General features: G+C 39.9%; 1 protein-coding gene across 1 annotated transcript; it reads left to right on the top strand.

Annotated features, from left to right (window-relative positions):
- The first annotated feature begins 311 nt into the window (after positions 1-311).
- Positions 312-10,549, top strand: ceacam1 (CEA cell adhesion molecule 1). Its single transcript, XM_070911807.1, has 15 exons — positions 312-337; positions 445-711; positions 2,880-2,969; positions 3,196-3,489; positions 4,554-4,835; positions 4,968-5,231; positions 6,002-6,277; positions 6,424-6,675; positions 7,013-7,288; positions 7,484-7,735; positions 7,844-8,113; positions 8,235-8,486; positions 8,588-8,857; positions 9,248-9,505; positions 9,848-10,549. Exons 2-15 carry the CDS (start codon positions 459-461, stop codon positions 9,943-9,945), a joined length of 3,387 nt encoding a protein of 1,128 aa, XP_070767908.1. The 5' UTR covers positions 312-337; positions 445-458; the 3' UTR covers positions 9,946-10,549.
- Position 10,550: the final 1 nt, after the last annotated feature.

Raw genomic sequence — 10,550 nt, 5'->3', positions numbered from 1 at the left:
CAGTGTACAGTGTGTTTGATAAACATCTTGATCCTTGTCTCATCCATTTCCACAGAGCCTATTTCAAATGTGACACTACGGGCGAATCAAACCAACCTGATGGAGTTCAACAGTTTAGCAGTCATTGCGTGCTCTGTCTCCTCTGGATCCTCCCTCTCATTCCTCTGGCTGAACGGCAGCTCTGAGGTTACAGACAGTGACAGAGTTCAGCTCACTGATGCAAACTCCACTCTCACTATAGTCAATGTGACCCGCTATGACCAGGGACCGTTCAGGTGTCGTGTGTTCAATCTCGTCAGTAATGGCACCAGTGATCCAGTAAACTTTACTATCAGCTGTGAGTAGGACAGAGCCATTTTAATCATAATTTGCTATAATTGTATAATCATCCACTAACCAAGCTCTAACAGGCAGTATGCCTCTCCTCTTCTGTCTGTTTCTCAGATGGTCCAGATAATATGGCCCTAACAGTGAATGGACAGAACACGGCTTCCTTTTCAACTGGGTCCAATCTGACCATGCTCTGTTCAGCACAGTCCAATCCTCCAGCTCAGCTTCAGTGGGCTTTCAGAGGAGAGCTTGTGAACACAACAGGTCCATTGTTGGAGCTCTTCACCGTCAGGGAGGACCAGAGTGGTCCGTATTCCTGTCTGGCCTTCAACAATCACACCAACACGAACAGCAATATCACCACACACATCGTGATAGCAGGTGAGTTTTACAGTATAGTGATGTCAACCTCCATATTTCTCCATCTGTTTCCAACTTCATCCTTACTTTGGTTTGCCTCCGCAGAGTCGTTTTCAGGAACTGAACAACAGGCAGTCAATGTGTGGCTCCTGTCTCTACTATTATGGGTTGGATTCCTCTTCTCATTGCCAGGCAATAGCACTAATAACGCTTTTTGTCATATATGCACTCCAAAATGATGTTCTAATTCATAGATTGACATTCAATTCTATGTAATTTCCTCCACAGTTTTCTCTCAGAATAGAAAAAGAGGTATATTATCCCTTCAAAATGGGAACATTTCTACATTAATTCAGATCAGATTCAGAGTTAAATAGTTAGATATGAGCAGCAGGGAGTAGATATAAGGTCAAATCTGCTTCCTGGTGAGACATAATGAACATAAATGGTACAACCTATTATTTTCATTCACTATGACAATTATTAAAAAAATAATAGTTTGGTCTCTGATAAATTCTCATCGTAATCTTCTACAGACCAAGTTGATAGATTCAAACAGCTTGTTTCGTCCAAGTCCAAAACCCAAAGATATTCCATTTACTATCACTGAAGACTAAAAAATAGAAACTCATTTGAAATCTGGAACCAGAGCATTTTTTATTTAAAAATTAACCAATTCCAATATTGTCAACCCTGTTCAAGACAGCGTCACCTAATTACGATTATACACAACTAATTTGTTTTGCCAAATACATTTTGAGGGAAAAGGAAGACACAGTATGAAGAACGACACTGACATTCAGCCATATTTCAACTTAAGGAGAGAGAATAAAATGGAGGAATGTTTTTGGCCACAATTGGTATTAGATGAGAACAGCTATACAAGACATGAAAGACATGCAAGCAGTAATATAACTAACATGACTAATGAGTTGAATAACTGCGTCTCTTTCACAGATGTTGGTGGCTCATTCAGTCCATGGATGATTCTGATGCAATGAAACAAACTGGATACAGCGAAACCTTTAAGCAATGTCCAATACAGCACTCAAAACCATCTCTATGTGTGTTGAAATGTTTTGTTTGATTCAGAAATTAAATTATGAAAAAATAAATGTTGTTAAAAGCAAATATGATATATAATCTGATAACATTACTGATGTCAGATATTGGATAGGTCTGTGACTTAGTGTGTTGTAACAACGACTGGCTGATGAGGAGTTCTTAAAGTGGACAGAAAATACTGTACCTCAGGTACAGGTAGATTAACTCTACTACCCTGCCAACAAACTATTTCATTGTTGGCTATTAATGTACTGTATACCAAAAAATAAACATCAAGCTCATTATTAATGAGCACTGGTCAATGGGAAGAACAGAAAGGATGACTGACTATTGAAAAGACACCTTTCTTTCACCATTCTTTAGAGCTATTTGGCATATTTAACAGTTTCATAGTTAGATTAGTTAGACAAAGATCTACTTTGTTTGTGAACGATATGCATTCTGTTGGTCTTTGGTTGCAGTAAACAAAGAGAGAGAAAGAGAGCAGAGGGACAGATGGTCTATTATCCTCTATTAAATGCTGTCAGTATTGTTATTAGGGATGCAGCTTGTTACCAAATAATTCTAACAGCAAACCTGTCCAATGACAAGACATTTGTTGGTATATATGTGGAGTGACGAGTGCTAAATATTTAAAAGGAGTTTCATTTACTTAATTTACTTTCCAAGACCTCAAGTTAAATATTCGATAACTAATGTGTGGGAAGAAGTGTTGTGTACAACACTGCTAAGTAACATTTGTCGAGAGAATGTGACTCCACTGGGTCCTGAATGGGTCTTCGCTCTTGTTACACTTCCGAGTCTTACAGTGCTCTTACAAAATGTCCCCATACCCTCCTCTGGTTGGTTAAAAGTTGCAGACTCAGACGACTGAGGTTTACAGTAAATGGACACTCCTTAGTGTGTACCAGTAAAACCACTGGTGGACCAGGGCAAAACAAGGTGTGGCCAGGACTGTGAGGTGGCATGGTGATGGTAGACTAGGCGTCAGCATTTACATCATGAGAACAGAAAGCTGGAGTGAAGTAGAGCAAATATTTGCTGATAAGAAGGCTGCTGTGACCATACAATATCGCCAGATTTGTATTTATCACAGCCAGAGTCAAGTCGATTTAACTGACAAGGAATTTTCCAACCAAAAAAGAAACTGAATAGTAAAATGGAGTTTCCAGTGGTGTTTGTCCTAATCCTGGCCACGATCACCTTTGCAACAGGTAAGCCTGAATTATCTTCAATTTTACATTGTTTTATTATATCGATCCGTAGTTCAGACAACGAGAGCCTTGGACACTATATAGATCTTAATGATTAAAAAAACATTTTAAATGCGTTACTTTGATACACTTAGTGTTTTTAAATGTACTTTGACCAATATTTCAGGAATATTTGTGTGCTACATTTATAAGTGAATACTGTCTGTTCCTTGCTCTCTATTTCTAGCTCCTGCATATAGCCAGGGGATATATGCCTCTGAGAACCCCTTAGCAGTGGGCAGCGAAGTCACACTTTTCAGCCCGTCTAATGTGGCTACAGGCGCATGGTTCTTCAACAGTGATATCATTGTGTGGATACTCCCAGGAAATATAATCATAAGTAACACTTGGAGTGCCAGGGTTACATTCAATTCAACCACTTCATCATTGACTATAAGTTCACTACAGGTGGAAGACTCTGGATTGTACACTTTACAGGAAGTGAATTCTTTTCGTGATCAGTTTACACTGTCAGTCCAAGGTAAGGACCACTTTATCACTTTTCATGTGTATGCATGTGTGTGTGTATATAGATTGAGCTTTGTTTAATATGCATTTGTAGAATGTGAGGAAGTATATGCATGAACACCCATTCAGCATCTCCTGTACTGTATTGAAAAACCAGCTAACATTCAAAAAACAACAATGAGCAGATAGGATTTGCATATTCCAATGTATACTTCTATTTTTGCTGATTGCAGTGCTGATTTGCAAGACAAAAGAATAGTGTGGGAGTCTGTAGCTATTATGGTCACCTTGCCTTTGGCAACAGCTAGCAGATCGAGTCAGCTTTTCTCGAGACCTTAGTTGGTCTTTAGATTAAATCTTCAAATTAAATAAGTATGACATTTTAGCTGAAAATGTTTTTTTTTCCAATATTATAAACCTTTCTTTTACTGCTCTTATACACATTTACATCATCAAACATGCATGAACATATATTAAAACATAATGGCGCTGGTGCAATAAGTGTACTGACTTATTTGTCCAAATCTGGTGAAGTACAGTCTAAAACAAGACTAAGGCACAGTGTAGGCACAGTGGTGCTTTTAACTGAACGCTAATGTCAGTGTTCCTCATTATCCTATTCTTCAGAAACATGCTGACTAATCATGTTTAGCAGGTATGATGTTAATCATGTTCGACATCTTAATTTAGCGTGCTATCATGCTAACATTTGCTATTTAGCACTTAAAACAAAGTACAGCTGGGTCTGATGGGAATGTAATTCGTTTTTAAGGTATTTAGTCATAAACCAAAATAGTGGAATATCTAATTACAATTTATCCTCAGATGGACAAGTTTATTGACAATCCATCCAATAGTTGCTGAGATATTTTGGTCTGGTCCGAAGTGGTGGACCAACTGACCATCAGACCGGCAGACCAAGACTAATAAAAGTTTGGTTTCAAAACGACTTCAGTTCTAGTCACATGAGTTGCGCTTCCACCTCTGCTTACTATTGAAGAGGACACCATATTGCTTGTCCACTGTAATTCCACAATTCCACACAACATGACAATGTTGTTATGACCTTCTTTGCAGTGCCTATTTCAAATGTGACTCTGAGGGCAAATGCAACCAACCTGGTGGAGTTCAATGACACAGTAGTTTTCATGTGCTCTGTGTCCAACGGCTCGTCCCTGTCTTATGCTTGGCTGGACAGAAGCTCTGTGGTCACAGCCGGTGGGCGAGTACAGCTCAGCGATGGAGGCGCCACTCTCACCATAGTCAGGGTGACCCGCTATGATGAGGGGCCGTTCATGTGCAATGCGTCCAATGGCATCAATCATGAAATCAGTAACCCTGTACATCTGAACATCAGCTGTGAGTTTTAACTAAAGAAAGCTTATATATATCCGGTATCCGATATGGTCACTACTGTATGTATTACTGTATGTATTAACCAATCACTCAACATCAACCCCTAAAACAGTTTCCCTCTTGTTGCTTCATCAGACGGTCCAAGTAACACAACAATGATGATCATGCCCATGAGGTACACCTACAGAACAGGATCTAACATCACACTGTCATGCTCAACGGAGTCCAGTCCTCCAGCGATGGTCCAGTGGATGGTTGATGGGATGTACCTGGATCAGTTTCACACGCAGCTTCAACTAGAGGAGGTTACCGAGAGCAACTCAGGAAATTACCAATGCGTATTTCACAGCACAGTCACATCCAGGATCAGCAGCGCAAGTGCAATGATCAGAATTTTGGGTATGGCTGAATTTGTAGTATTTTAGAGGTTAATTCTTTTGCTTCTTCAATTTTGTTCCTCTCAGCAAAGGCACTTAGAATATTTTATAGAAATTGTTTGACATTTTGGGGAATATGCTCATTTGCTTTCATCTCAAGAGTCAGATTAGAGGATCGATACCACTCTCGTACTTGTCCGTTCAATATGAACGTGGAGCCAGCAGCCGGTTAGCGTAGCTCAGCATTAAGACTGGAAATGGGGAAAGATCTTGCCTGGCTCTGTTCGAATATCATTAAATCCACCTAAAATAAATAAATAAAATAATTAAATAAAGCTCACTAATTAACACGTTATATCTTGTTTGCTTAATCCATGCAAATACCAAAGTGTAAAAATAAAGAGTTGTGGTTTTGCAGGGGTTATGTTCCAGACTATTTCCCGGCTGGGCACAGTGACTTCCTGAAGTCTTGTTGTCACCATGACGGTGCTGGTGCATGGATTTAGTTAACTTTGGAGTGAGCCAGGCTAGCTGTGTCCCCTTGTTTCCAATCTTTATGCTAAGATAAGCTAAACGGCTGCTGGCTGTAGCTTATATAGCGAGCTATATTTAATGGACAGATATGAGTGTGGTATCAATCTTTTCATCTCAACTCTCAAGAAAACAAATTCATGTATGTGTCTCCCAAAATGTCAAACTATTCCTTCAAATCTTCCAGTGGCACATGCCATATTCACTCAACCCTCATATATGTGTGAATTTAAATCATTCAATTTCCTTCTCCTCCTGTAGAGCCACTAGCAGCAGTTGTGGTGAATCGTACAGATGGACCAGCAATACTTCATGAGCCGTTCACTCTGCATTGCGAAGTGACTGGTTCTGCTGACAACATTCAGTGGTGGAGAAATGGTCAATTTATATCTGCTGACAATACGACAGTCTTTGGCATGGGCAACAAGACACTGATTCTCAACCCAGTCCAACATTCAGACAAGGGAGATTATCAGTGTAAGGCTTTTAATTCTGTGAGTAACATGACCAGCAGCCGCCACACAGTTGAAGTAAACTGTAAGTATTTAATCTCTCTCTCTCTCTCTCTCTCTCTCTCTTTTCTCTGCATATTGATATATTGTACACATAAAATACTGTATATAAACAAAGAGCAGAAATACTGAAAAGTTTTAACTTTTTACCTAATTGTTCAACATTAATAGACGGCCCAATGAAACCAGTGATCACGGGGCCGTCTATGGCTCTGACAGGAACATGGGAGACCCTCAACTGCTCAAGCAGCTCTCATCCTCTCAGCCACATCAGCTGGTACTTCAACGATTCCCTGGTGGCTTCCACCTCAGAGTTAGTGATTGGACCTCTGACCTTAAATATGAGCGGGAAGTACATCTGCATGGCCTTCAACAACATCACCGGCAAAAACAGCAGTGCCTATACGATGTTCACTGTTTTGGGTAATTTATGCTATAAGAGTAGCTCGACATTTTGGGAGATATGCTAGTTTGCTACAGCCAGGAGATAGTTAGCTCAGTTTAGGCTGGAAGCAGGGGGAAACAGCTAGCCTGGCTTTATCCAAAGGTAGCAAAATCCACCTACCAGCACCTCTAAAATCACAACTTGTCATTTTTACACTTTGGTTTTTGGATGGATTAAACAAATGAGATATAAGGGGTCAGTCTTGGAGGTGCTAGTAGGCAGATTTTCCTACCCTTGAAAAGAGCCAGGCTAGCTGTCTTTATGCTCTGTTTACTGTAATTGCCGCCATTCCTTTTATTCTCCATCTTTTCACAGCTCCAGTGACCATGGCGTCAATAAAAATTGTCGGAGCTCAGCCAATCCTAAACCACACTTTCACTCTAACCTGTGAGACGGCTGGAAGTGTCGAGTCAATTATCTGGATGCATGGCTGGTCCCCACTGTATGCTGACAACACAAGAAACCTCTCAATGGACAACGCCACCCTCACCTTTGATCCTGTCATGTACTCTGACAATGGGAATTATTCCTGTGTGGCTTCCAACCCACTCAGCAACTCAACCAGTGAAATCTTCATGCTGGATGTTTTTTGTGAGTACTCAGCAGTTTATCCTAAGCCACTATCCCCTATGTGGCCACATCTAGTAGATTCATCACAAAATACTGACTGATATGAACTAAACTTCAAATTGTTGGTGTGGACAGTTCTGCGTCGTATGAATGTCTTGACAGTCATGTCAGCATGATTTCCATGAAGGTGATTTAAGGTAATATCCATGTGCTTAGATGGACCGCACATGCCAACTATCATGGGATCAAATGTGGCAAAGACAGGAGACAACGTCACACTCAGCTGCTACGCTTCATCAAACCCTCTCAGTTTCTACAAATGGTTCTTCAATGATTCTCTGGTGGCCAATACGTCTGAGTATGTCACACCTCCTCTTACCATAGCCATGAGTGGGATGTACACTTGCATGGCCCACAACAACATCACCGGCAAAAACAGCACTGCATACACGATGCTTACTGTTGTTGGTGAGACTTTTTAAGTTTCTGTAAAAATGTTTTTCGTACATACAAATAGGAAAGGTGGGATCAGGTGAGAACTTAATAACTGTTGGTGGATTTCTGCTTTGTTTTCAGATCCAATAACAGATGTACAAGTAGAAACATCGACAAGTCCTGCCATAGAAGGTCATTTTTATATGCTAAAATGTAATGTGACTGGACCCGCCGAGCATGTTTACTGGATGAAAAATTATGAGCCACTGCATGAAGACAACAGAACTGTTTTGGATAACAAGACAGTCACCTTCAACCCACTAGAGCACAATAATACCGGATACTACCAGTGTAGGGCTATTAATGCTGTTGGGAACATGACCAGCCCTCCTTACAAGCTAGTTGTGAACTGTGAGTAACATTTAAAGGATGTATGTCTCTGTAACTGACTATTTTAAACTGACAGTTTTATACACTGTAGTGCATCATCTTACTGTACCATGAGAGCCTACTGTCTCCTTTTCTGTTGCAGTTGGACCAGAAACACCCATGATTGATAGTCCAGATTTTGCTGAGACAGGACATAACGCCGTCTTCCGTTGTTCTGCCATGTCGATGCCTCCCAGTCAGTTCAGCTGGTGGTTCAATGGTTCCAAAGTGGGCAATACTTCAGTGTTTACAACTGGTCTTTTGTCTTTCAATATGAGTGGATATTACACCTGTATGGCCTACAATAGTGTGACGGGAAAGAACAGCACAAACTCCAAGATGCTCACAGTCATTGGTAAGAAAACTCAAGTGTGGATTGACTCTTTCAATGGATGTCATGTGACTATATAACTGACCAAATATTGATTTTCTTTCTCCTGTGTTTTGTGTCCACAGAGGCTATAGAGTCAGTGATGATCAGAAACAACACAGTTCCAATAAACTCTGAAAATTTTACTCTCACCTGTGAAGTTACTGGGCCCTATGAAAAGATCTACTGGAAGATCCACCTCAACACGAACACCACCACAGCTATCATATACTACCACTTGAGAAACATGTTGTACTTCACTCCATTGACGACGAATAACGATGGGATATATCAGTGTGTCGCTACCAATCAGGCTGGTTCACATGAAAGCCCCAAACACACGCTCCTGGTGAACTGTGAGTGCTGTAGCAAACAATGGAGAGAGTTTCTTTTATTTTACACATTCAGTTCATTTCTGTTAAGATTTTCTTTTTAAATATTGCATGAAAATGTTTTAATACTTAAATCCCCCAGGACAACAGGATAAAGCCTATTATCATTTGGGTGTTTGATCTGGTGTAATACACTAAAATCACCTCCTCAATAATTGCTACTATCTTTACAAATTATAATAACTCACACGAGTGCCCCGTTGATGAGTTAAGCAGATTTACTTAGATGGTGATTGGAAATTTAGCAAAATGTGAAAAAATAATATTTACTATAATAGCAATTGTTATACAATGGTTCTGGAATTTTACTGCTCATAATTCTGACCAGCTCTCTGTCTCTCTGTGTGTTTGCAGATGGCCCTCGGAGTGTGTATATCTCTGGTCCAGATTCAGCAAAAGTTGGCTCCTCCGTGTCCCTGACGTGCTCTGCTGATTCCCGGCCAGATTGTGATTTTTACTGGTTCTTAAACAATCAGTCATCAGGGCCTCTGAAGACGGGCTCTGTTATCACTTTCTCTGCGACAGAAGAGAATGAGGGGAACTACATCTGTAAGGCGAGGAACCCTGTGACCAATATCACAGTGTACCAGACTAAAGCCTTTACTGTCACTGGTGAGTGAGCCGTACTTCTCCTCTCTCCTTATTGTTCACGTGGTGACTACAGTATCTCCTTAATAGGTTCTTTAATGGTTGTTCACAAGCAAAATATGAATGAAACATAATCCAATATTTTGATAGGATCACTCCAAAACGTTTTTGTTTTGCTTTAGAAAAATCCTTGTTTTCTTTACAGTGTGGAATATTTGAAAAACAAATATCATTTTGCCAGTTATTACAGTTAAAATGGCTTCAGAATAGGTGCTATACAATTACAGATACCTCATGTTGTACCAAATGTAACTTTCATACATTTTACTTTTGTGCTCATTATTTCCGTCCCTCTCTCCCTCTTAGGTCACGCCTCCGCCCTCCACATCCCATCCCAAGGCGGTCTGATGTTGATGGGTCTGTTTGCTTTGTCTGTCACTGCGGTATTGAGTCCTCCATACTGAGAAGTCCAGTCAGACTGAAAGGCCTCTTGCTCCCTCTACCGTCAACAATCTTACTGCAAAATGAATGGGAAGGTACCGTATAGTCAATGTTCTGATGCCACGTTATCAGTTCTTGTGGGTTTTGCTGGAAAGGCAGAAAAGAATGTGAAAGTTTGACTTTGATTCAAATTGCAGTTTGCTGTTTGATATTTTCTTTTATTAGATTTATTTTCATTAACATACAATACAGAATAATAACATTTACACTGATAGTGAAATGGCAAATATTGTTATTATTGCATTGCCTATTTTTTATGTGAAATGTTATCATTATTAGCAAGTAAAAGTAGTTGTGTTGGTGTTATTGTGGTGGTTGTTGTTGTTTCCGCCATTGAGCCAGTTTAATAAAAATACTTCAATATGCTTGCATAGTTAAACAAGGGGAAACAACGCAGTGTATTCCTCTAAAACACCTCCATACTCTTTTGGTACAAATTGCAATTCTTCATTCTGAACAGCTGCAGCTTTTTGTGTTATGCGTGACAACATTAAAACTGTAAGTAAATGTAAGTCTTATCATGCTTTGATTTGTGGTATTTATGTCTTAATCAATAAAAATTCAACAC

The sequence above is a fragment of the Enoplosus armatus genome, chromosome 9, assembly GCF_043641665.1.
Source record: "Enoplosus armatus isolate fEnoArm2 chromosome 9, fEnoArm2.hap1, whole genome shotgun sequence".
Lineage (NCBI taxonomy): Eukaryota > Metazoa > Chordata > Actinopteri > Centrarchiformes > Enoplosidae > Enoplosus > Enoplosus armatus.
The sequence above is the reverse complement of the archived record's forward strand: the minus strand, read 5'-3'. Positions and strand labels throughout refer to the sequence as shown.